Source organism: Artibeus jamaicensis, unplaced genomic scaffold (assembly GCF_021234435.1).
Source record: "Artibeus jamaicensis isolate MK-2021 breed Jamaican fruit bat unplaced genomic scaffold, CSHL_Jam_final contig_233, whole genome shotgun sequence".
Classification (NCBI taxonomy): domain Eukaryota; kingdom Metazoa; phylum Chordata; class Mammalia; order Chiroptera; family Phyllostomidae; genus Artibeus; species Artibeus jamaicensis.
In genome coordinates, this window is record NW_026521486.1 from 1,980,737 (window position 1) to 2,007,143 (window position 26,407).

Here is a 26,407-nt window from a genome sequence, read left to right on the forward strand (position 1 = left end):
TGGGAAGTCGGGGGCTTCTCGGAAGACAGCTCATCCTTCGCTGCCTGTCTGGCCTTTGAGTGAGTATATGCTGCTCACAGCAGAGAGCGGGGAGCCCCCTGTTCCCCACCAAGGCCATGGCCCCACCTCCTCATCTAGCCACAGGCCGGCGGGTGTGGGAGACCCTCACACTCCCCAGTCGCATGGGCACAGAAGCCGCGTTCCCTGGCTTTCCGCTCAGGGCCACGCCCGCCACGGTGGGGAGGTAGGTGTGGACAAGAATGCATATGTGTGCATGTGCTTGTGCAGGCCTGTGAGCACGAGCAGGTGTGTGGCTGTGTGCGCATGTGTACCTGTGTCCCCTGAGCCTGTGAACACATGCCCCTGTGTGTGCGTGCCCGTGTGCAAACACACATATGTTCATAAATGCACAGGCACCTGTGCATCCGTGTGCATCCTGTGCTCGTGTCTGTGTGCACAGGCATGTGTGGTGTGGTTTCACATCTGCGTGTGTGCGCACACACGTGAGTTGGTGTTCACTCCTCGGCAAGCCAGAGGGTTGGGGGATTTGAGGTAGCGGGAGGGAGACGTGAAGACAGGGCCAGGACAACGGCCAGCCCGGGCCCAGGCCGGCCCTCCACCCACACACTGTCTGCTCAGACATCGAAGGCCCGGGAGCCTTGCATTCTGCAAAGTCAAGGTCAGCAGGCTGGGGTGCTTCCCAGGTGCCGCCACCAGCACCTTTGACCGAAACGCTGCTTATTTCCAACCGCCCCCACTGGAGGGCATCTTGCTGGCTGTTGAGGTTCCAAGCCTGACCTAAGATCAAAGAGCCTGCAGCAGTGATGTCCAGCGGGAGCGTCGTGTGGGGGCCTGTGCCGTCTGCTCAGGCCGGCCTCTGGGGGCCCTGTCCTGCTGCTGTCCCCACTGCCACCTTGCCGGCTGCCTTGCTGGCTGCCTGGGGCTGCCTGGGAGTTCAGAAGTGGCTTCTAGGAGGGGCCTGGGGTGGGCAGAGTTGGTGGCCGGGCAGCCACTGCCAGTCACGGCTCCCACTACCCCACACTGCTCGCAGGGGGTGTCCATTCTGTCCCTCGACATGGTGACGTGTTTGGGACGCACTGGGCCCCTCCCTCCTCACCTGGACACGAGCCTCTGAAGTCATTTCAGCTCCTCGCTGGGCGTGTGGCCTCTGCTCAGGCTGGGGAATTGTCCCCCGCTGCCCCAGCCCTGTCTGGGTGGTTCTCCAATTACTGGGCACACACCCCCAGCCCCGGCCTGGCTCCAGGAACCCCACAGGGGCAGTGCCTTCAGGCCTATCTGCAGCCCAACCACCCAGTGCGCTGCCACCTGAGGTACCTCCTCCCAGGAACCCCCAGGCTGCCAAAGCGCCCCCTCACCCGGCCCCCCCCTTGTGCTCTCCAGCTTGGCCAACAGCGCCACCTGCTGGTCAGTTCTGCTGAGAGCGCTAGAGAGTCTCCTCGCCCTCCCACTCTTCCGGGGCCTCCGAGCCTGTGAGGACTGTGGGGCTGCCACCTGCCCCCACCAGCAGCCCCGCCATGCTCCCCTGCCCCTCACACCCTCCTCTGAATGCACCTCTGAGCCTGTCGCTGTGCCACCTGCAATGTCTCCGAGACTTCCCTCTGCTGCAAAAGAAAGCTTCTGTCCTAAAGTGTCCCCAGTCCCCTGACAGGGGGACCGAAGGGTCACTGAGCACGCAGGGAGGAGGGGGACAGAGGGGAGTGACCCAGACCTTGGCCCTGATCCCGAGGAGGACCAGGCCAGGGCTTAGCACAGGGGATCAGAAAAGGTCACTCCATGGAAGAGGTGGGGAGGGGAGGGCACCGTGGGGGCAACCGGAGCAGACGCCGGGGGTCTGTAGGAGGTGGGGACAGCGTGGAGGGGCTGCAGCACGGCAGGGCAGGGGCACCGAGAGGCCAGGGACAAGTGGCAGCGAGGGCCATTCTGGGCAGAGTGCAGCCGGCCGAGGCTGGGGCAGGGGGACGCTCCGAGGGGCACCTGGGGGGCTTTATAAGCACCTCCCCTGGCCCTGTGGGGTGGTACTGATGACCCCATCTGCAGGGGAGGAAACTGAGGCAGGGATACCTGCACGGCCAGGACTGGTGGAGCTGGGATCTGAACTGGGGGCTCAGGTCTGGGGTCCAGGGGCCCAAGTGCAGCTGTGCCCCTTGGGGACGCCAGGACCAGCGTCCCCTCAGCCTCGGGACAGGGTGGGCTGGGAGGGGGCGTGGGCGGCTGCAGAGGGCCTTTAGCAGGAGGATGTGTCTGGTGAGGGGGACAGATGAGAGGGTGCCTGGGCCTCTGTCCTGGGAGAGGGGGCAGGTCAGGGGTGAAGATGAGTGGGAGGGGACAGATGGGTGGATGCTGAGCTGGAACTGGGGGCCTCACCTACATGAGCTCCCCTGAGCCCCCCTTGGAGCAGCGGGGCCCCAGGGTCAGGCTGCATCTGCCCTCAGAGCCCGGGGAGACGGATGACCAGGTGCCAGGCCAGGGAGGGGCGGCCAGGTAGACTGTGGCGGTGGTGCCCTCCATGGGGCAGCAGACCCGTGAGCTCGGTCTGGAGTTGCACGGTCGGACCCTGGCCCAGTGCCCAGGCGCCCAGCCTCCCGCCAAGCCATCCCGGCTGGAAGCCGGGGCCCTGCCTCCTTTGCTAAAAGAGGGGTGGGCCCACAGCACACCGGCCACCTGCTTCTCCGTCCACCCACCCTGCCCACCCTGGGGAGCAGTCCTTGGGCCCCCGTCACCACCACCAGCCACGCCACCCCCAGGATCCAGGACCCAGGCCCAGCGGCTGACGGCCTGGGGTGGCCTCCCACTGGGCTCCAGGAAACCCCGGCCTGGGGCGGCTGGCTCAGCACAGGTGTAGGGACCTGGCTTCCGGCCCCGGCCGGCCCTGGCCGTGGTGTGGTGTTGGCCTGGCCTTCTGACTCTCGGGGCCACACCACGCAGCCACTGAGTGGGGCCCACTGGCCTGGTGGCTCCAGGGGACGGCACTGCCTGTGACAACCCACCCACATCACCCTACCCTGGTGCTCCCCTGACCCCGAGGGACCCCAGGCGCCCTCCTGCCTGTGGTCAGAGAGAGGGCTGCTGCTCACAGCACTGTCCAGCACGCAGGCAGAGAAAAGTCGCCAGATGAAGCTCCGGGCCGGGGCAGAGCCACTTTCAGGGGCGGAGAGCCCCAGGTCTCCGTACACGGCCTCGCGGGCCACCTGGGCTACTTCCAGGCCCCGCGCCCTCCATGTGCTCCCTCACCTGTGGACACCTCCCTACCTTCAGTCCTTGCTTTGCTCGGTTCCTTGTCCCCAAGGACGTGGATTAGTGGCCATGTCACCTCCTCCAGGAAGCCCTCCAAACCCCGAGCAGGCGACAACACATCTCCCGTGACCCTCATGTGCTCTCTGCAGCTGCCATCACCCCACAATGTCACCTCCTTTGGGGCCTGGCCCCCCGACGAGGTAGTGTGCTCCTGACCGCACCGGAGATGGGCCCCCTCCTTGGGACAGGATGTGGAGACCTGAGGTGGGGCAGGCAGCAGGGAGTGCAGGCTTTGAGGCCGCCCACCCAGTGCTCGTCCCCGTCAGTGTGTGACCTCAGGCCTCAGTTTCCCCGTCTGTGAGACGGGAGCTGACCCTGCCCCCCATCACTGCACAGGGCAGTGAGTGGTGGGCGGGACCTTAGGTCCAGCAGACACTTCCAACCCCGTCTTGGCACTGAGACCTGGGGTTGGCCTCGCCCAGCATCTGTCTCCCGGCTGGGAAGTGGGGACGCCTGCGATAAAGTGGGGTGACGTGGGGAAGCTGCCCTCAGGGCCAGGCCTGCAGGAGGGGCTCCCACCCGCCCGGCCGGAGGCTGGCCCAGGGGACGCAGTAAGAGGAGGGTCAGGGTTAGGAGACAGTGGACAGGCCTCCGGCCCTGGCCTGGCTGCCCACCCTTGAGAAGGCCACCAGCTTCCTGAGCTGACCACCCCTTGGAGGCCCCACCCCAAAGCCAGTTCCTGCCTGCGTCCCCACGCCCCGTGGCAAGGCCAGCAGCTCAGCTGTGCCCGGGAGTTGGCACAGGCCGAACGCAGCGCCCGGACAAGCCGTGCCTCTGCTTTTAGCCCTGGAACTTCTGCCGCGTGGGGCGGAGGGCCCCTCCCCCTCCTCTTCCTGGGGTGATGGAGGGGCGGAGGAGGGTGCCGCTCCTGGCCAGCCCTGCCCCGGCCCCGGGCAGCACCACACCTGAGTGGGCTCTGTGCCTTGTTCTCAGAGTTGGCCTCGGGTTGGGGGGAGGGGGCCCTCAACCTGACCCACCCCAGCTGGAAGCGTCACTCTGGGTCACCCTGGCATGCTTCCTGGCCTTAGCGTCCTCATCTGTGCAGTCTGTCGTGGGGGGCACGTGGGCGGTCCAGGGTGGGGCATGAGGGCCAGGGTGGGTAGGAATTCCTGACGGCCTGGGCTCGGGGTGGTCAGGGGAGGCCTCCTGGAGGAGGGGGCTAGGGCTGGGAGAGAGGAGGGGGTGGGGTGGGGCTGGCGGCCGAGGAAGGCTCGGGGGCTCTGTCAGAGAGTCAGGCCACAGGACCAGGGGCTCCCACAAGGCCACGGCAGGGGACAGTGGACACTGGCTCCCGGTGGACCGGGCCACTGCTCTGCCTTCTGACCCCTTCGGTGGCAGTGACACGCACAAGGGAGTGTCCGACGGCCTGGGGCGGCCTCAGACACACACAAGCCTTTTTGCCCAGGCTTGTGCTCCACCAGGATAAACTCCTACTCACCCCTCAGAGCCCAGTCCAGACGTTATCATATTGCTCCGTCTGTCTGGGAGACACTCAGCATGCCAACTCCGAGCTGGGCAGAGGCTACAGAGCCCCAGGGCTCCAGCCTGGACCCTGTTGCCATAGCGACGGTCATCCATTTAGTGCGGGTCTCCCCAGAGTAGGAAGGGGCTCTTCTGAGCCTCCAGCGGTGGCCCTCCCTGGGTGGCAGCACCCAGGAGCCGCATGTGGAGCGGAGGGGCGGGGAGCCCCAGGGCACAAGGAGCAGCCGCTGAGCAGCGAGGGGGACCGTGGGCCTGGCTCGGCCCCTCATCGCCTGCCTCCTAGGGCTGCGGCTCAGGGCCTCCTAACCCACGAGCTCAGACTTCCTTTTGTCTACGAGGCTGGGAGGCTCACATTGGATTCAGACCCCTGGCCTCTGACCCGTGCCAGATGGGGGTCAGAGCCGAGAATATGGGTGACCTCGTCCCTGAGCTCACTTGGGAGAGTGCCCCCCCCAGAAGAACAGACACTGGGGCGGAGTGAGAGCCTTGCTGGGAGGCATGCGGGCTGCAGGCCCCCCGCCTGGCTGGTGTGAGGCAGGCTTCAACATTCCGCCCGCCCCCCTTGGGTTCGGGCCAGCGGCCTCCTGCCCGGGCCCTTGGCCTGGGTGGGAAGGGCCAGGGGCCTAGTTCCTGACAGAGTTGGGAGGGAGGTGATGTAATGCTGCCCTTTAGTCCCTGGGGGCACGTACATGGTGAAGGCGTCCACCCCCAGTGGGCTGCTGGCCCTCCCCAGGAAGGGGCTAAGGTCCAGGGCAGGGGCAGGAACCAGAGCAGGGCCCCGGACCCAGGCCACACCTGGGCGGCTCAGTCCTGCTGGCCTGTCCCGACTCATCACCCCCAGCTCCCTGTAGCGGGGCCACAGAACCCTCTGTGCTTTGGTTTCTGGTATGTAGAATGGGGCAGAGGGTAACCATCCTCCCCAGAGGCTGCTGGGGGCTCTCCTGGGGTCCTCTGCCTGCTCACCTAGAGGTCACGGCCAAGTTCACAGTGGCCTAGATGAGTGCTGCTCCTCTTCCAACCCACGGTTCAGGTGGGACACAGGCCCACACAGAGCTAAGCACTCAGACTGGCTCAGGGGGACAGAAGGGAGGAAGTCCCAGCTGACTCAGTGATGGGGTGGCCCCAGTCCTCTATAGCTCAAGGGGGCTGCCAAGAGCCTGCCCTCATGGGGCCCATTCTCGCTGCTCTCAGTGCTGGTCTCAGGAGGGGCAGCCACAGGGAATCGCTGCCCGTCTCCCTCCAGCCAACCCTGGGGGCCGACTCACCCCAGGCCATGGCCTGGCCAGTGAGCACCCACAGCCAGTGAGTGGGTCAAGACTGAGCATCTGTTTGCCCCAAGGACAGCTTATCAGAGGTCACTCCACAACTCTGTTAGGACTACTGGGGGAGGGGAAGGCGCTTTCTGAGGGGTGACAGGGTGAGATGGAGGCCCTGGGGTGTATCGGGGGGCTTCAGGGAGGGCCTAGCTGAGCTGGGGTGTCACAGCAAGGAGAGCAGGCAGCAGAAATGAAGGAGGTAGAGCCCCAAGGACACCCTTTGATCCCCCGTCGCCTGGTGCGGGCCCAACCCCTGGGTGTTTTTGTCCTGTAAGCTCCTACGTACCCTTCTGGGCCTCAGCTGGTTCCGCTTGGATTTCTGTCACTGGCAACTAGAGCTTCCCCATCGATTCTGAGACCGACTCTAGAACCAACCTCCCTTTTTTAGCATGAGCGGTCCCTGGTGCCCACACAGGTCCCCCAGCCCATCAGTATAGCGTGTAGCAACCCCCACAGACCCCCACAGTCCCCCACAGCACACAGATGTCATCACAGAGGGGGAGTGGGGGAGCCTCTCATTCCTTTTCTGATTCCGTAGCTGGCAAACTCCTACTCATCCTACAAAACCCCAGTCAGGACTTAGCTGCCCTACGAAGCTCCCTGGGGATTCTTCCCCGCAGAGCCCCTGCCGGGCAGGCCCTCTCTCTCCCTCAGCCTTCACTCAGGCCCCCTCAGCCTCCATGGCCCCAGGCCGCCCTCCCCGATCCTGTGGCACAGTCCCTGCCCCTCCTGGTCACCGCCCAGCAGAAACAATTGAAGGACCATTGTCCGGTGTGCTGCGCCCCTCAAGGGGATGTGTGTTCTGTTCTGGCTGCTCTGGGGCTGAGGCTGCCCCACCCCCTGCCCCCAGCTTTCCACAGGTGCCTGGTCCCAGGACTCAGGAGGGTGTGGGTACACGTGTAGGGCAGAGAGGAAAAGGTGCTGGGAGCTCCCCAGAGCTGAGAGGCTGGGCTCCTGCCTGGGGGGTGGGTCGGGGTGGAGGTGAAGCCCACACGTGTGTTTGTGCTCTATGCCTGGGGCCCAGGGGCTTCTTCCAGGCTGTGGGACCCTGGGCAGGTTTCTTACCCTTAAGCCGGGGTGACAAAAGGGCACCCACAGGAGGGTCACATGACATGACACAACACTGCCCGCCCTCCGTGGGCAGTGGAGGCTGAGGAGCTGCCACAGAGCAGGGCCTGGGTGGAGGCAGCCAGGGGGGAGGGGCAGGGAGGGCCAGCAGAGCCCAGGTGGCAGTCACCCCCAATGGCTGCAGGGACGCTGCTCCAAGCAAGGCCCCTGAGGCTGGGGGAGATACGGCTGAGGCTGTGAGCCCGGTGGCGGAGGACGAGCTGCCGCCCGGCTCAGTTTGCTCCGTCTGGGATGTGCTGGACGCTGTCCTTGGCCGGGCCCTGTGTTGGGCAGGACAGTGGCCCTGCTCTACCCATGGAGCCCGTGTAGCCCCGGCCTCCCGGTCAGGGCTGCCCAGCTGAGCACGCCTGGCTTGGCGTCTGTGGGAGCAGCTGAGTCCACCAGGCCTGGCTGGGCCTCCCTCTTGCTCCCCCAACGCCCACCGGCTTCCTCGGGGCTGTGCTGGCAGCCGCTCCCACCCACTGCCGGTGGGGCAACCCCACTGGCGGGGCTGCCTGTCCCCCACTGGGGCAGAGGCCAGCCAGGCAGGCGCCTGTGGCTCCCACGCCCACATGTGCCTGGTTCCCAGCAGCTGTCAGGTGGCACGTGCCCAGCTGCCCCCGGCCAGTTCCACGCTCCTGGCCCAGCCTGAGACCAGCCTGTGGTTGTGAGCCCAGGGCTTTGGGGGTTTCCTGGCAGCTGAGCTTTTGGGGTTGGCTCGGTGAGGCAACCCCAGGACTCCCTTGGGGAGGAGGCTCCCTGGGCCTCTAGGGGGTGGCGACCACCCAAAGCTGCTGATCGGAGACCATGCTGGCACCCCCAGCGTTTCCTGACACCACCCCACAGCCAGGCTTAAGGGACACAGAGAGGGTGAGGGAGGCTGTCCAGGGGACACCACTGCGACACCCAGGACATGTGTCTGGTGTGTCGTGTCTGGGAAATGGGGACAGGAAACCTGCGGTGGGTCAGAGGAGACCACTGGGGTTCCACCCAGACCTCCTGCCTCCTGGCGGGACACCGGGGCCTTCCTCCTGGGCCCTCTCCTGCCGTCCCAGCCCCCGTGGCTGGGCAGCCAGCCTGGCATGGACTGGACTCTTCACTGTGCGGGGTGGCCCTGTTGGGGACACCCCATCTGCAGGGGCTGGCATGCAGTGGGAGGGGTGGGGTCCTTTTCTGTAACTGAGGCTCAGAGAGGAAGAGGTGATGTGGGTCAATGCCACAGCGGGGTGAGTGTAGACAGATGGTGGGAGGTCCCACGGGCCCCTACACCCCTCCCCCACAGCCACTAAGGCACTGCACCCACCCAGAGGGTGTCCTGAAAGAAGAAGGCGCTCTGCCTGGGGTGGCTGTGACCAGCCTGCAGCTTCACGGTTTAGGGAGCACCAGGCGCCATCTGGTGGTCACTCTGGGCCTTGCCGCAGAGGCTGGACCAGGACCAGGCTATCCTGAGCGAGCAGTCCCTCCAGTTTGGACGCCCCCTTATTACGCACATAAGAAAGTGGAGGCACGCAGAGGGGTGAGAGACTCCCCGAGTCCCCCAGGGAGGTGAGCCTGGGCCAGGAACAGAGGCCAGGGCCCACTTTCTCTCTGGTTGTGTTTGGGACCCTGGCCGAGAGGCTTAGGCACATGGGGACCCAGCCTAGCCCCGCAGGGACTCGGGGCACAGCCGGGCCTGTGCAGCCCTCTGCCAGAGGCGGTGTCTGTCCTGGCTCGGCGAGGCCCCACCCTGCGGCCCCCAACCCACCTCGGAGCCAGCTGGGATCCCAGCAGGTGGCAGCCCCTCCATTCTGACCAGCAGCAAACACGACCAGGCTCCGCCCTGCCCCGAGGCCCCCCTTGCTCAGACTCCTGCCTTGCACCCCAGGGTCCCCCTTAGCAAGAGGAAAGTGGCTGCCTGGCCTCCTGGCCCCGGGCCTTCCTCGGGGCCTTCTCGGAACACCCAGCCCATGGTCCCGCCCCACCCTCCAGCAGGGCCCTGGGCCTGGGTCCTGCGGGCAAGGCAGGAGGGGAGCTACGTGACCCCCGGAGCCCAGGAAGGGTGGGCAGGCATGCAGGACGGGCCCACCGGTCTGGCTCCCTGCACGGTAGGCCCCAGGAACTCTGCAGGGGCCAAGGCCCCGACTCCAGCCCATCGGGGCCCCCAAGTTCAGCCCCAAACCTCATCTGCGGCGACCTGTTCCCAGATTGGCTTTGTCTCCGACTGTCCACCAACCAACCTGGAGAGGCCTGGGCCTCCCCCACTGCACCCCCACAACTCCGGTCAAACCTCAGGTCCCTTTGGTATCACCTCCCCATATTTCTCAAACCTCCCCCTTCACTGCCCGCTGCCAGCCTTGGCCTGAGCACGGTGGCCACCCCCTCCCAGGCTTTCGGCCCCCCTGGGGCTGTCTCCCCTCTTGGTGGCCAGATAGGCCTTTGGCAAAGGCAGAGCTGCAGGACAAGGCCGGGCCACAGGCCGCTGTGACGACTCCTGTTCTCAGGCTCCGTCCAGAAGAGCAGCTGGGGCCTGATCTCCCTGCTCCGGGCTGCTGCCGGCCCCACCAGCCTTTGCCCAGCCCACGCCTGCGGTCCCCTGGCTCACCGAGCGGGGAGGTAGCCCGCCTTCTCACCCCCAGGCCCCTTTGCCTAGGTGGGCTAGGAGGGGCAGAGGACTGCCCTCAATCACTAAGCTGGTGGGGGGTGAACTAGACCCTTCCTGTGGGGGGTCTCCCGCCCCTGTGCCCCTCTGTGGCCTTTCACAGGCTGCTGGGGCGAACGCTTGTGGGCCAGGGGCCCTCCTGCTGCCACGCAGGCCCCTGGGGACACTGCCATTGAGGGGGCGGGTGCCCCCCCAACCCCCAGCCCCATCAGGGGCCTGCTGGGCACTGCCCGAAGCCTGAGCTTGCACCCTTGGGTGGGTGGTGGGCCCTCTGGCTGCACCCCTCAGCTGCCGGGCTCCCGGGCCCTGCGGAGATCTCTGCGAATCGCGCCTCCTCGCTCCTGGAACTGGCTGCCCGCCTGCTCCGCGCCCCGCTGCTCTGAGCACGTGTGGGTGCCGAGGCCCCGGGTCTGGGAGGGCGCAGGGCTGGGGCTCAGGGCCACCAGGGACAGGCCTGCCACCTTGGAGCACAGGTCGAGTCACTTCCTTCTGGGAGAGCAGGGCCCAGACACAGGCTGTGCAGGTGGCCCCTTTTTTCTGGCTAAAGTGGACCCTCACGGGCAAAGCAGGTGGCCTGGGCACACGGGAAGTCCTTGGCCTGGCCGGCTTCCTTGACCCCAGGGAAGGGGCCCAGCACTCCGCCTGTCCCTGCTCTGTCTCTGCCAGCACCCAGGCAGCGGTGGGGGGGGGCACAGGACAGCTACAGGCCCTGGAGTGGACAGACCCAATGCGGTGTGGCCTTGGGAGGTGCAGACAGGGCTTGGAGGCTCACGGCCACCACTACCTCCCGCCGCCACACGGTGTCGCTGTTGGGGGGCGCACAGCTCCGCTGCAGGGGCCCGCAGGCCACAGCCCCGGCCTCCCACTGGCTGGGCTAGAGGGAGCCTATGCGTGGTGATGGCCGTGCTGGGCTGGGCACCTCGGCTTTTATGACTCGGTGGGATAAGACGAATAGAACCCAGGCTGGATTTATCGTTACTGACGCCGCACAGCCCACACGCTGCGTGTTACGACATCCACAGCATAGAGGGTATCACCTATACATCAGTTATACTAGGTGTGTTCCGTACTGAGCTGTTCCCTTTTCCTTTGGATTTTGAAAGGATCCCGGATGAAAGCGCTTCCTGGGCCCCAGACAGTGCTGGGCCTCGGCTCCATGCCCTCCAAGCCAATGTGGACAGGCCAGTCGGCCATGTGTCCCCGAGTGAGGGCACTCCGAGATCCCGGCCTTTGCCCCCTCTCCCTGGCTCTGGGTGACGGCCTTGTCCTTTGGTGCCACGTGGCCCTGGCTCGGCTGTGGGCAGCAGGTTCTAGTTAATTGCTGGACTAGCTCCTAAGGGGGTCAAGGTCGAGATGGCTCCCGTGGACCTTGGGGCCCACAGGCCTCTGAAACAGCCCACCCTGGACACCCCAGAAGCCGAGGGGACCTGCGGTCCCACCTGAGCCCCACCAGGAGCCACTCCCCGAGTATGGCAGCAGGGGGTGCCAGGTGCCCAGCAGCGGCTCAGGGCTTGGGAGCACCCCCATGCTCCTCGTCCCCACCGTGCACCCCACCAGAGCCCAGCTCTGACCGCCACATCTCCTGACGTCCTCACAGCACCCGTGAAGTGATGGAAAGTGAGGCTTGCTGAGTAGAGCGACTGCCCTTGGCCTTCATCCCAAAGCCAGCCCTGCGCCCCCTGGGGGCCCCCCAGTGCTGGGTGAGGGGACGGAGGCCGACCAGCTGCTCTGGCCAAGCTGACGCCTCAGCCAGTTTGCTCCAGGGCTTCACTGCTTCCGTAGTTTTCGAGGAACACGTGGTGGGTGCCCCAGGCCCCCAGGCCCACCTTTTGGGAGGGTTCCGACACCCCATCTCTAGGGACCACCAGTGGGCAGAGACCCCAGGGGCTGGTTGGCGGGAAGGTAGGGAGGGACACGAGCGAGCCAGGTGTCGCCCCCTCCAGGAAGCCGCCCCTGACTGCAGGGCTCCTCAGGGCTCTCCAAGTCCCTGGGCCGTCTCTGTCCTGACAACAATGGGTGGCTGCTGTGTGTCTCTGGATACGGCCCACCAGGCCACGAGCTCTGCAGGGCAGAGCCTGGCTTTGCTCATGGGGGGCACATGGGGTGGGGGGTCAGGAGGAGAGGCCGGACAGACTCCCCAGGGAGCTCACAGGCCAAGTCCACTCCCACAGACAAGAGCTACTTTGGTTGCAGGCCATGCCTGAGCTGGGGTCATTCTGGAGCTGAGGCTGTGTATCAGAGCCATGGTGAGTGGGGAGGGGGTGCAGGCGAGGCCCACAGGTGTAAGGGCAGGGCTGCACCTGGAGAGCGGCAGCGTGCCCGGAGGGCGGAGGGGCCGCTCCGAGGCTGCTGATGGGAGCCAGGATGGAGCCAGAGTTAGGACAGAAATGACATTCCGGGGACAGAAGTGGCCAGCCCACCACTGACCACAGCATGAGGAAGGGGAGAGGGGCAGTGCCCAAGTTTCTCCCCGACCACGGCTCCACTGCAGAGGATGAGAGCAGGGACGATGGGTGCCCACTGGGAAGCCCGTCCTACAGCAGCCCCTCCAGGAGAGACCACCAGAACCCAGTCAGGAGGCTCAAGATGGAGGCCGGGGCCATGTGCGGCTCGGGGACAGTCACCATGGACAGGGAGGGGCCAGGGCACTGGAGGAGGGTCTGGCCAAAGCCCTGGGCTCTTGCACCCATGGGCCCAGAGGTGCCCGGCTCAGCAGGTCCCGTCCTCCTGGGGCGCGTTAGACCTCTGGCTGCATAGGGCCTCCTCTGGCCCCTGCCCCAGACCGCTGTCTGGGGACTATCCGTGTCCCAGCTGTTCTCCTGTTGGGGCTGGGGTGATGCCCGGTTGTGTGCCCATGAGGTCAGCAAGAGCCAGCCTAGAGCTGTCTGGCGTGGCTTTGGTGGGGCAGTGGGGACAGGCTGTGGTCAAGTGCCAGGTGCTGAGGTGGCCCTGGAGCCCACCCTGGGAGCTGCTGGCTGAGACCCTCCCTCTGTGGCCTGGGTCCCTGCCCTGTGCTCAGAGGACATGAGGACAGGGGTGGGGGAATGGGCTGGGGTCTAGGGTCCAAGACTCAACCCACCAGAAGGACCTGAAGGTCGCCGGACGGGCCGGGGCAGACGGGCCAGCCCGTGGACCCTCAGGCTCCCACAGGCAGGTACACCCCCCACTGCCCGCCCCTGAGCTTCGAGAATGAACAGGGCCGATTCCAGACTCTTGTCAGAGCAGACTTTATTGGAAAGACGTGGGTGCCACAGCCTCCCGCCCGGCTGCAGCTGGTGGGTGGGGGCGGCCCCCGCGGGTTCGTGCCACTGGGCTCCTCAGGGAAGGCAGTAGGTTGTATAGTTATCTTCTGAGGGGCAACATCCCTGCCCTGAAACCACACAACCTACTACCTCACCCCGCCGGCACCCTGGGCGCGGGAGGGCCCGCCACCCCGCCGCTGCCCCACGCCGGCCTCCGCCCCTGCCCAGGGGGCCGTGGCCACCCCAGTTGAGCTGAGGGCTGGGCAGGCGCAGGGCAGGAGGTCCGTGCTGACGGTGTCTCGGTTTCCCCACTCTCAGGGCAGCCCACACCATGGCCCTGGGCCTGGGGCGGGGAGGGGTGCTCAGAGGGTGCCCCTTTCACCTCCTGCTGGGGAAAGGTCAGCAGCCAGGAACACCCAGCAGCCCGTGAGTCTCCCTGGGGTGCCATTCTGCAACCCCAGCCAAGTCTGAGCTGCCCTGTCTCCCTCCTGATGCTGATGAGGGTCTGGGCCGGACTCGGGGCCTGTCGCAGGGGTAGGGAGGGGAGAGGGGCTGCACAGGCGGCCCGTGGGGCCTCCGGCTCTCAGCACGGCGTGGGGAGAAGGAAGGGTCCATTCTGAGCCCAACCCTGGACGTGCTCACCCAGTCTCTCCAATCCTCAATTGCCCCTGGGTCAGAGGGGGAACCTGAAGCCCAGAGAGGCCCAGGGACCTGCCGGAGGTCACACAGCAAGCAGGACCCGGGCATTGCAGGATTCCTGCGTAGCAGCCCCCACCCCCAGACCGCCCCGGCTGCCCCTGCGCTCCCCTCACCCCCACGGGGCCCTGGATGCTGTCCACCGTTGACATTACAACCACTTCAGGAAAGACAGTAGATTGTATAGTTATCCGATACCAGGGCAGAGCCCCAAACTATACAACCTACTACCTCACCCCAAAGGGCCGTTGATCTGGGCGTCTGGACGGACGTCGTGGCTTCTGCGATGCGTCCTGGTGGTGGGCGGCGGGGCGCACAGCCCACGGGTGGCTGAGTGGAGGTCAGAGCGCGGCACTTTCTGCCCAGAGAAATGGCGGGAGCGCTCTGAGCTGCCCAGCAGCCCACACCACGCCCGTAGGCCTTCCTACCGGGCTGTACTGTGCCGTTCAACCCCCAGGCCCGGACGGCGGGACCCAGCGGGCTGAGGGTGGGTGGCAGGACAGGCCGCCTCCTGGCTGCGCTGCTCGGGGCACAGCCCATGTCCCCTGGTCTCAGTCACCAACTGAGACGTGGGGTCGTGTGAGCAGCAACCCGGCCACCCCCAGGTGGCCACTGGCGGGTGTGAGGGACCCTGCGGGGAGGGGCTGCCCTAATGCCCAGCTCACCGTGATGAAGGCCAGCCTCGGACAGGAGACCGTCTCGGCGCCACCTTCCAACCTGTTGGGTGAGGAAAAGTAACAAGCGTCAGGCCGGCAGCTGACACGGCCACGCCCAGCAGGCAGCTGAGCTGCCAGCCTGGCTTTGCCCCACCAGGAAGGGGCTTGCATGGCACTGGCCTGGCCTCTTTCTTGAGCTAACAGCCTGGTTTCTGGGGGGGGGGGGGGGGGGGAGAAGGGGGGGCCTAGGATGGACATTTCTGGGTGTGTGACCAGTTCAAGGAGGCATTTCTAAGCTAGGGGCCACCTGCCCTGTGGTCCTGGGAGTGACCACAGGCCTCAGGCCTTCCCCTTCTCCAGGGCACGATGAGGGTCCCGAGACAGACCAAAGGGACCCTCCCCAGCCACCCTGGATGAGGGCTGATGGCAGCGGCTGGTGACGCCGTGCAGGGAGGTTCTGAGCAGGGCTGCTGTGGACCGAGCGGTCACCCATCACCGTGCCGCCCGCCAGCTGCCACCGCTGGCCCTGGCCGCCCCGCCACGACTGCCACAGTGGGAGGGGCCAGGCTGGCTGGGGACAGGTGTGTGGGAGGCTGCAGTGGGCAGGTGGCCCTTTCAGAGCCAGGCGGATGTCTGGAGCGAGTGAGGCAGACAGACGGCGTCACCCTACAGTCACCTCGGGCTTGGCTTGGGGCCACCGGGAGCTGGGACCCCCCCCACTGCCATCCCCCGATTAGATTTCTCCCCATAAAGCAGCCAGTGTTTCTGCTCGTCGGGCCGTGCCAACAGCGGAGTCTGGGAAAAAGACATGGGGGTGGCGGGCTCCCCCACAAACAGGCGTGATGTTAACGGGGGGTGCGTCCCACATCGGGCAGCGTGTGGGCCCTGGTCACTGGCTTTCCCTTTGGCCGCCCAAAAGCTGGGCCAGTGCGGGGCCCAGGGCTCTCATCAAACCCGAGGTCACACCCTGGGACCCAGGGTGAAGCCAGAACCTGGGGTCTCTGACCCCAGGCTCTTCACCTGGACCTGCGCCCCTGCAGGCGGCACAGGCCCCAACCCCAGGGGGAAGTGGCATCTCCAGGCAGGAGCCAGACCCTCGCTCCACAGGCCAGACAGACCCCACCCCTCCTTCCTTCTCAGGGTGCCCCCCCGACAGCCCCACCCTGTGCTGTTCCTCCAGAGTGGACATCTTGTGTCCTGGGTCAGGGTCTCCCACCAATGGGACTCTGTGCCCACCCTGGTTCCGTTTTCCCATCTCTAGAGACCTCCAAGCTACTGGGGGAATCAGCTCCCCAGGGCAGGGTCCAGGCCTGTCCCACTGCGGCTAAACGCCTTCGCCAGGGCAGGGCCAGGCACCGGGTGGGTGCTGACGCCGCTGCGCTCAGGGGTGGGAATGGGCCCATGCGAGCAGCATCTGAGGAGCGGGGGGTCCTGCTCTGCACGGGTGGGGATCTCGGGTACCAGGCACAGTGGAGAGCTGGCCCTGGAGACTGCCAGGGTACAGTGCTGGTCCCTGCTCTGGCCAACTAGCCACAGGCTTCAGCAAGTCATCCAGCCCCTGGGCCTCAGCGGCCTGAAGCCGCCAGGAGGAGGCTGTGCAAAGGGGGAACCCATCCTTCACGTCCCAGGGCCAAGTTCACGGAGTGCCTGGGGTCCAAAGGGAAGGGCAGCAGCACCCGCTCCTGAGCCTGTGGGCGTCTCCAGCTGGTGTTTAACCACTGGGCACTAGTGTTAACCTCAAAGGCTTGTATTTCATCTGAAAATATTCTCCATTCAAGCCGCAGTCTGGGTCAAAAGGCAAGGGCGGGGGACAGATCATTAAAATGCCGGCCTGAAGCCCTGCCCGGGCGGCCCCGTGGGCACAGCTCCATCTGGGGACAACGGCCTTTCTTGCTGCCAGGAGGCTGTGTGGTCTTGGCCGGGTGTGTGGGACACACAGCCCTGGTCACTCCGTTCCACTGTCCCCTGAACAAACTTTGCTTCATGGCCACGGAATGTTCTCTCTGGGAACGCAAGGAGAGGGCCTCCGGGAGGGGCCAGGGCCGGGCCGGTGACCTTCCCAGCCTGGAGGGCTCGGTTCGGCCGTCGAGTCCGGGAAGGCCGCCCGGCTCCCAGGGCCCTACCGTGCACCCTGCACGCTGTCCACACGGCCTCCCTCGGGCACCCAGAGAACAAGGTGTGGCCGCCCATCTGCCGGGCAGCACCCCACGCTGCCAGGGACGTGGTCAGTCCTTTCGAATGTGTACACTCGTCTCAGAGAGTTCACAGAGGACCCCAGGAGCTCCGGGCCCTTAGAGGAGGTGCCTCCTTTCCTGCTCCCAGCACCTGCTGCCCCTACGTCCTGGACACAGAGTGACCGCTGACCACCCAGCAGGCGCTCCTTGGGCCACCAGGTGCTGTCGGAGGTGCGAGCTGTCCGTGTTCTGCCCGGAGCAGGACCTCGGCCAGCCCAGCCATGGCCCAGCCGGAGGGCGGTGCCCTGCTGTCCACACTGAACCCTCCAGGGAGCCCCCTGCCTGCCCCTGGAGGACATGTCCAGCCCACAGGGCGGAGGGCGGGTGGGGGACAGAGGGGGCGGCCCAGGCAGACCTGCCCCTGCTCACGGTGTCCAGAGACCCCGCTCCCCCCCCACCGGGCAGACGTCCTTTCCAGAATGGTCCCCCGCCGGCAGCACGGCCTCCACCCCAGCCCTGCTGGGCCCTGGGTCACAGCGTCTCCGGGCTCGGGGCCGGGGCTCCCTGCCGACCTGCCAACCTGCGGCCGGTGCCAAGCCCAGGCGGCCTGTCCCGGGCGGGGGCCCGCGCTGGGCGGCGTCCAGGACACAAGATGGTGCAGGCCGGGCGGCCATTTTGTGCAGCCCTGGGAGACAAAGGCGGCCGGTGGGGGGGGCCCCGCGGCCGCAGGAAGGAGGCGTGTCCACTCTGGAAGCAGAGGCCTGGGAGGGCCTGGCCAGAGAGAGGGGCGGGCAGGCAGGGCCCTTTCTGGAACCTTCCTCCCACCCAAGTTCCCAGTGGCCTCCGGTGCCACAGGCAGCGTCACCCCCTCCGAGGGGCTCTGAGTGGCGGGGGGACGAGCTCCGGGCCAGGGCAGCGGCCCAACCTGCTCTGGCTACAGCTGGGGGGCATGGAATGAATGCAGACACGAGGCGTCCTGGGCTCCTGTGGATGAAGGTGCTCCCCTTCCCCAGACCCAGGGAAGGGTCCTCAATAGCCTCCGACCTGCCACCGAGGGGACTCTGGGAGGACCGCTGAGGGATGCTGGGTCACGCCGCTCCCGATTCCAAGCGGCTCCAGCCCCGCAGCCTGGCCACACCCACACCAGCCATTTCTCGAAACCTGAGGCTCCCACCTGGCTGCTGACCAGCCACCCCTCACGCCTGCCGCCCACTCTGGCCGCCAACACCCGCTGGACCTGACGGCCCTCCGAGCCCCGCCCACGCTGAGACCTCTCTGGGCCCCGGCCGAGTCCGGGCAGACCTAGAGCAGAGCAATGTCGAGGGGGTAGAAACCAGCCCACAGAGGAAGTCGCTGTCCCCACTTGGCCCGCGATGCCCCCTGTCCAGGCCGACCTCCCGAAGAGCCTCTAATTGCCCCATCAACCCTCCCCGGCCACAGCCAGCCTCTTCCCAGCCCCCTGCGTCCACTCCTGGCGGTCAGCGTGCCGACCTGGGGCGGACCTGTTTGCAGGTCCTGGGCCCCCGGCTGGAGCGGGAGCTGGGGAGGAGGCCAAGTGGACCTGGCTGAGCTCGTGCTGCGTGCATGGCGGCCTGCGTGTTACGTGTGTGTGTGTGTGTGTGTGTGTGTGTGTGTGTGAGTGTGTGTGCGCGTGCGCGCGCCCATGTCCAGCATCTGAAGGCAGAGAGTCAGGAACCCTGATTTTCAACATTCCAAACCCGGCACTGACCTGAGGTGGCAGCGACATCCAAGCTTCAGGTATCAGTCACCTGGGAACGAGGCGCCTGGACAGAAGGGCTGACACCTGGAAGGACAGAGGGGTGCTGGTTAGGTCTCGGGAAGGCGCCCCCCAGTGTGTGGGGTGCACATGTCCTGCATCTGTGCCTGTAGGGCCGGCCCACCCTGCCTGAGGACCCCACGAGGCGGGCACAGCTTGGGGGCACCGGTGCGTCTCAGGGGACCCTGCAGCCAGGAAGCTGCTGGGTCTACGTGACTCTGTACCCCAAACACTGGGGCTGGAACACCCCTGTTTTCTTGGGTCACTCCCCCCCCCACGGGGCAGGGGTTGGCAGCAGCTTTGGCTGCGAGGATGTGACAAAGTTTCAAGGTCAGGCTCAGCAAGGCCCGATGGGGTGGCTGGGGGTCCTCGCTGCCCACACTCAGCCTTGGTTTTCTGGGCTTCGGAGCACAAGCTGTGCCTGTTTAGGTGGAGAGAGGCATGCAGCTGAGCCGAGCCCGGCAGAGCGCCCCCTCTCCTGCCACCCTGGCCTCACTGGGGACGCGGGACATGAGAGAGTGTCAGCAGCAGATGGGTCTCTCAGCATCGCTGCCGAACACAGTGCTCCCTGGACATCGCTCCCTGCCAGTGACAGTCTTTCCCTCTGTGCCTTGGCTGCTAGGGAGCTCCGAGCTGAGTCCACAAGCCGCCACCAGCAGCCGAGAGGCTTCCACGGGCCGCCACGCCCTCCAGGCCTGCTCTGGGCTCACCCTCTTTCCCAGTTCCCTCCGCCGTTTACTCCTGCCCTTCCGCACCGTGGACACTGCTCTAGGCTGAGGCTCTGCGTGTCTTAGCATGGCAGGACACAGACATGCAGTGAACCGACACGCCGTGCCCCGGCTCCCTTCCCGCCCGTGGGACCCAGAGGGCTATGTGTGTGGGCTCCACCCGCACAAGTGGTGGGTTCTGACTGACCCCAGGCCGGAGCCTCACTTCCCAGCCGCTCTGGTCTCCCCTTCCTGCTCCTGCAGGTGCCCAGGAGGGAGGCGGATGGAGGTTCAGGGCACTCCGGACCTGGCTGCGGGCCAGGGCCTGCAAGCATGGGGCTGGTGTTGGGGTCTCCTGATACGAGGGCCCACAATCCCTGCCAGGCCAGGCCACCCACCCCCTGCGTCACTCCCTGTCCAGATCCAGGGTGCAGACCAGCTTACCTGGGCACCGTCGAAGACCGCGATGGACTGCACTTTCTTGGGGGTGTTCTGGGACGAGCCGAGTCCTGCAAGACACAAGGCAACCAAGGGGTCAGCTCGCAGGCCTGTTGGTGCAGGCATCTGGCACAGCCCACCCGGCCTCTCCTTCGCCCCCCACAAGGGCAGGTGGGACAGCCAGCCGGCCCTTGGTCGCAGGCACCCCAGTGCCCTGGGGTCAGAACTTGACTTGGAGGCAGAGACTGAAAGGCCTTGTCTAATGCCGGTCTGGGGCTCTGCTCCGGACATGTGTCCCCAAAACCAGCCCTAGCTGCTGGCTTCTGGTGGCCCAGCCTCGAACACACCTTTGGTGGGAGGGCTGACAGGGCTTGGGGCGCCTGCCCCCCAGAGCCCGCACCTCCTACAGGGGTCCCTCGAAATCAACTTGCTGCCTGTCCCCCCCAAGACTGGTGGCTCTGTGGCAGGGACCACCTCTCACACACAGGTGTGTGTCCCTCGACCTAGCAGGGTGCCCAGTGGCAGGATGACAGCAAGTGCCCCCCCATCTTGGAACAATGCCCACAGCCTAGGACTTAGGAGGTGCAGACGCGACTCTGGATCTCTCCTGAACAAGCCAACGAGGGGACACCCGGGACTGGCTGAGCGAGGACACCATGCCTTGGGCTCTCCCCAAGCAGGGACGGCTCTCGATGGCCATGTGTGGCGAAGCCAGTCCTGCGTCTGACTCGGCCTTGGCTGGAATCTCGGGTGGGGTGAGGAATGCAGGCCGGTCCTTTGTCCAACCCCTGCCCAGGCCAAGAGTGAGCAGGGCGACCGGGGGGAGGCAGGGCCTGGGCGCCACGTCCCTTCCCGCGCCCTTCTTCCCGCGCCCTCCGTGAGCCCTGGGCTGGTCAGCCCGCACAGGGTGCTGGGGGGAGGAGTGGCCAGGGCTCCTGACTAGTGAACTCCAAACTGGGGTCCCTCTGGGGCACAGCGCCCCAAGTTCCAGAAGCAGGTTTGGGGGTGGGGTCTGCTGGACCTGCTTGCCCCTGCCCACGAGTACCCCTGCAATACAGGACATTCCCGGATCCATCTGCCGGGTGACCCACGGCTGCTGGGCTCACACCTCAGCGCTGCCCCTGTGGCCCTGGACAAGGCCCTCGCCTCTCCGGACCTCGGTCTCCTCACCTGTAACGCAGGAGACCACACCTCTTTGGGGCTACGTGCAACGTTAAGACACGAGGCCTGCTCCATGCTGGGTGGGGCTCCGAGGACCTGTGAGAACGTGCTCGGGCCCTGGGGCCCGGGGAAATTCCATTCCTGACACCCCCCCCCCCCGGGCTTGGGGCCAGGGTGGACGCGGCGGAGGGCCGGTCAGGCGCCAGAGGCTCTGAGGCCCAGCAGGAGCTGCCTCCCCCGAGGGCTCGGCCCTGACTTGTCCACACTTGTCTCTGGCATTCGACGTGGCCCCTCTCCAAGGAATGAGGCACAGGAAGAACGCCCTTCCCGCCACAGCCCGGGGCCAAGGAGGGGCTGAAGCCTGGCCTGGCGCTGGGGGACCAAGGTCAGGAGGGCCCCAGAGGCATCTGGAGAGACTAGGGGCGGCCACGGCCTGCAGCCTGCATGCCAGACACGCACCCGTCGCCCTGCACCGTCCGGCCGAAGGGCTCTGGTGAGGACTTGGGGGCGGTTACCATGGCAGCCAGTGGGGACAGGGTGCAGGCAAGCTCAAACCCCCAAGGACTTGGCATCTTGGGGCAGAGCGGCCCGTCCAGGGAGGAGCTCGCGCTGCAGGTCGCAGAACCTTCCAGGCTGTGTGGCACTCAGGAACCTGGTCTCTCTGAGGCCCAGTGTGGCGACTTAGAAAGGAACCCTCCACGCCCCCCACACAAAGGCGACGCTGGAGGAAATGGGGGGGGGCACCCCCCTGCACTGGGCCGACGCCGAGTCGGCTCCAGAGGAGAAGCTGCTCCCGACAGGGCCACGTGAGCGCTGCTGAGTCGGGTTCGTCTGCAACAGCAGAGCAGGGCCCGATCTAGCTCGGCGACGAAGTTGTTCCCTTCCCAGATGTCACCTCCGGACGCCACCCTGGGGCAGCGGTGGGGACAAGGGCGGGCTCTGCTCTGCTCTGCCACCACAGCCACAGCCGTGAGACTCCTCTGCAGTCCAGCCTCACAGCGTCCCCACCTAACCTGCGCCTTTAAAATGGCTGCTGTGCTCCTGTCCCCCCTCCTGTGACCTCCTGCACCTTTTGTAAAAGGCTGTCTTTTGGGGGGGCATCGGTTTCACACTGGCCGTGTGGTTGACTTTGCAATGTAAACCATTCTTCCCCCACTGCAGAGGAAGCGGGCCCTGAGAAATGGTTCTCTCCCCACCAACCGGGAGGCCCGCCCACCACAGACACCGCGCCCGCCTGTCCTGGAGCCCCCACTACAGTGCGAACCCCTGAGTCAGCCCACGGGTGGCGGTGTCACAACCACTTCACTCCAGCAGGGGGCTGGCTGCTCCCAGAGCCTAACGTCTGTAAGGTGTTTGGACGAGCACCTCCCTCTTCATCACAGACCTCTCCTCACCCCCGGGGGACACTCCCAGGAGCAGGGTCCCGGCTCAAAGTCCAGGAGTACACTCATGGCCGCTCCAAGCGTGCCCCTCAGAACTTTCCAGAGACCCCCCCTAACTATCAGAGGTGGAGGCCAAAGGGACTCTGGGACAGGTGGGGAAACTGAGGCTCAGAGTGGGGACTGGCCACAGGTCCCATGGCAGGCCAAGGGCAGAGCCGGGCCTGCAGGAGGGTGGTGGGCTCCGATGCCTTTGTTCATCATAGACAAAGAATGTGGGGGTCCCCGTGAACTGCAACATGGCGGCAAGATGGTGCAGGATGTTTGAGCACTGGAAATGTCTGACCTGAATTAACAGACTGGGCAACTACCCATCAATGGCATCTGATGGGCCCGCAGAGCCTCACCTTTCGCACCCAGGGACCTGGGACAAGAAGGTCCCACAGTCTTCAACAGAACCCAGGCTGCTGGGTACAGAAGGCTGCTGCTCAGTAGGTGTGGGGAGAAACCCGGGGAGGGGGCACTTGAACTTCAGGGGCAGGGCTTGAGGAAAGCAGGCTGGCTCTAGTGGAAACCAGTCCGCAGCCAGATGCAGAGGGAACCCCCCCCAGGGTTTCCATGGGGATGGAGCTGGGAGGCAGGTCTCTGGGAGGCTGCAGCAGCAGCTGTGGCCGCGCAGGGCTGGCGGGAGGGGCCGCGCTGGGCCCCGGGCCCTGCCTGGGACGTGGCAGGCCCAGGACTACACGTGGGAGCGAGCCTGGGGCTGCGGGTTCACCACTGCCAGGAAGTTCCCCAGGTTCCCGGGCCTCGTGCTGGCACGGGAGACATTTCTGCTTCCCCGGCCTGGGCCCAGCCCCCACCTGCCACCATCTTGGCCTGAGCCCTCTCGAGGTCGACCTGGTTTGCAGAGGGAGGCCCCCTGCCTGTGAGCGCAGGACAGACCCAGCCTCTGGGAGGTCTGCTCGGTCAGTCCCTGCAGTCTCCTCCTGTCCCCCAGCCAGGCCGGCCCAGAGTGGGCTCCTAGCCTCTCCAAGAGGTGTCCAGGGGAGTTCTGTGGGCGTCAAGCAATTCTGAGACTTAAGGGACCACGTGGTGTCAGGGACGTGAGCACCACAGTGGGGTCTCACAGGTGACCAGCACGGGCCCGACCGACTGCCAGAGTCAGCTGGTTTCACATGGGCTTGTCCTGCCATGGGCACAGCACCGGGGCACCCCAGTTCTGCCCTGATCTGAGGGAGCCCCTCCCACTGAGCCCCAGACTTGGACCGGAGGTCTTCGGGCACCAACAAGCTCCCGGCCGGTCCACCGGCCCGGAGGTAAGCGGCTCCCCGGGGAGGGGTCAGTGCCCCTCTGATGCTGAGAGGTGTCTGCCGCAAGTCCCCCTCCGGAAGAACCCGGGAAAAGCCCAGGCTGTGGTCTACAGGGCAGGCGCCGGCCCTCCCGCTCCTGGGCCCCTTTGTGAACACTAGAGGGCGCCAGATGGCCTTGCCTGTTTGGTTTTTTTCTGAAGCTCCCAAGATTTTTATTCTCAGTGTGCAAATGACAAACTCTCCGGAGAACTTTTTGAGATCAGTCAACCTCATGGCTCTGTCTTTCCCACCACCCACCGCCACACTGTGCGCTGTCCATGGGCCAGCCAGCACTCACAGCCAAAAAGGCCTGGAGCCCTCACCCCCAAAAGGCACCTGGGGGCTTCATCAGCCAGCCAGCAGGCCCGGGATAAGACCTGGGGGCTTCATCAGCCAGCCAGCAGGCCCGGGATACGGGGACCCCCCAAACCTGCATGACACGGCCCCCGGGAGAGGAAGGATGGAGGGAAACTCCAGGCCAAAAGCCAGGCCCCTGCTCCTGCTGGGAGTCTGGGGAAAATGTGCTGAGGTCAGCTCCCGTAAGAGGCGGGGGTGTGTGGGGGGGTGGTCTGTCCCACCCAGCCGTGGGGGGGGGGCCCTGCAGTCAGGACCCTGGGTGTGGGTGCAGTCACCCACCAGCTGTGTGACTCGGGGGATATTCCTTGGCCTCTCTGAGCCTCGGTTTTCTCACACAAAAAACTGCCCATCCCCCACGCCACGCGGCCCCCGCCATGAGGCTGCCCCATGCATGCGCCATTCCGGCCCCGGCAGGCGCTGCTGGCCCTGAGCGGATGGCACCGGGGCAGATTCCGTTTTAAAATGGGGGTTTCAAACAGCAGATTGCAGTCCCTGGCCCTGGCACTTAGTAGAGTCGACAAAGTCCGCACCCCCAACCCAAAGGAGCTGAGAGTTATTTTCAAGACGTGAGCTGCACCGACCCTCCCTTGGGGAAGCTGGGTGGGACCCCAGCTCTCTCCCCTGGGCCAAACAGGAGCCCCAGCTGGCCCTGCCCTGTCTCCCTCACCCCTCTCCCAGGAGCTGGACACTGACCACGGTGGCCACGGCGGCCTACCAGGCTGCCTGGCCATTGGAACGTGGCCCCATCTGCAGAGCTCGCCTCTGGGGCAGACGTGCCCAGGGCTGAGGCCTACGGCCCCTGCTGCCCCCCACCCGTCGGGCACCGGGAGCCCCCACAGGTGTTGGCGTTGGTGTTGGACGGTTTGCCATTTGTGCACAACAAAGGCTGAAGCCGGAGGACGGCCGTCCACACCGAGAAATCCCCCGCCACGCATCGTGCACGCCTGGGCCTAGCTTGTGGGCAGGGGCCACTCACCTGGACCTCGAACACGGGGCTCAGGTGGGCTCTTCACTTCGTCGAGTCGAAAGCAGCGCACAGCCAGGCGGCTCTGGTGGGTGGAAGGGCGGGAACTCTGCTCGCGCCTCCCACCGCCCTGCACCCATGCCTGGGCCGGAAGTCCGGCACACCCACTGCAGGAATCCAGGGTTGGGGCCCAGCTCCCAGGAAACTGGGCCAGAGGTTCCTGAGCACAGGCTGCACCCCACCCCCCACCCATCCAGACTACCACTCAGAAGCTGGAGCCCCCGAGACCAGCACCCACCCGCCATGGTCCCATCGAGGGCTGCCCAGGCCTCTGGGGGAGCGCCAGGCAATGGCGTCGCCTTTAACCCTGTGAGAGACCCGTGGGCAGGTCATCACTCTCCCTTCCCAGGTGGGGAACTGAGGCTGGGGTGAGCAAGGAGCTCCTGAGAGCCCGGGCCCCACCCTCTTCCCAAGGGGAACAGAAGGGAAGACCAGCTATGTCCTCCTGGGCGGGCTCTCTCCGGGTGCGTCTGACCACCCCCCACGGCCAACAGGGCCACCCGTTCTAACTGGAGGGGGCTGAGGCCTCGGAGTGAGTGCCGCGCTTCCCAGGGCCTTCGGTGCAAAGGTGTGCCAGGTGCTCCTGCCCTCCCGTCAGCCCTGCAGCCCCCGCCATGTGCCTGCCAGCCCTCCCCAGAGGCCCGAGCCCAGCACGCAGGCGCGCTCGTGCACCCCTCAGGCACGCGCACGCGCCCACCAGCCCTGCTGGCCAGCACCCCCGGGGGCCTCTGGCTGCTCCTCCCGCAGCCCGCCTGCCCTGGGCCGGCCTCAGCCGCCATTTCCTCTCCTGGGCCTGGAGCTCACTTCCAGTCTGCAAATGGCCGGCGCCCGGAACCGCCTGTCCCCGAGGAGACAGGGCCATGCCTGGCTGGGACCCAGAGTACGGCAGGCCAGGCAGGGGCCTCTCCTTCCCTACCAGGAGGCCGGCCGCAGTGGGGACTTGTCCACCCACGGCAGGCACGAGGCCTCCAAACCCACCCACCTCTGGAAACCGCCCACGTGCCCAGGAGCGTGGGACACCTGCGGGTGTGTCTGCCCACGTGTGTTCCACGCACACACCATGGTGTGGAGCACGCTGTCCACATCTGGCTGCCGTGTGCACACTCGTGTGTGCACACACAAGTGAACACAGAGCAAAACTTGGGCTCTGGAGGACGGCAGGCCCAGGTTTGAATCTGATCCCTCAGCAGCTGGTTGATTCTGGGCAACTCAGTCGGCCCCTGGGGAGTGGCGGTGAGGGCAGCCCCCACTTCCAGGTGCTCCTGAGGGGTCTGCATGAACCAAGCATGCGCCTTTAAGTGCTTCTTCACACATGTGTTACTGCGAGGCAGGGGCGCCTACTCCCCACTGCACGGCCAAGGAAACTGAGGCCCAGAGAGGCAAAACTCACCCCTGAGCGGCACGGCCTGGGCGGAGACAGGGCCCCATTGGAGTCCTGGCCTCAGAGCCAGTCTGCTCTCTGCTCTTCTGAAGGCAGAAGATGCCTGGCTTGGGGAGGGCTCCCAGGCACAGTCTCTTATCACTGCCTCCGCGACCGCCCTCACGGTGACCCCCACCCCTCTGAGACAGACCCAGATGGGCCAGGCCAC

General features: G+C 66.0%; 1 protein-coding gene across 1 annotated transcript; it reads right to left on the reverse strand.

Moving 5' to 3' along the window:
* Positions 1-22,062: 22,062 nt before the first annotated feature.
* LOC128626885 (synapsin-1-like) lies at positions 22,063-24,843 on the reverse strand. Its single transcript, XM_053662037.1, has 2 exons — positions 23,815-24,843; positions 22,063-23,773 (listed from the first exon to the last, which is right to left on the reverse strand). Exon 2 carries the CDS (start codon positions 23,669-23,671, stop codon positions 22,577-22,579), a length of 1,095 nt encoding a protein of 364 aa, XP_053518012.1. The 5' UTR covers positions 23,672-23,773; positions 23,815-24,843; the 3' UTR covers positions 22,063-22,576.
* Between the last annotated feature and the right edge of the window lie 1,564 nt (positions 24,844-26,407).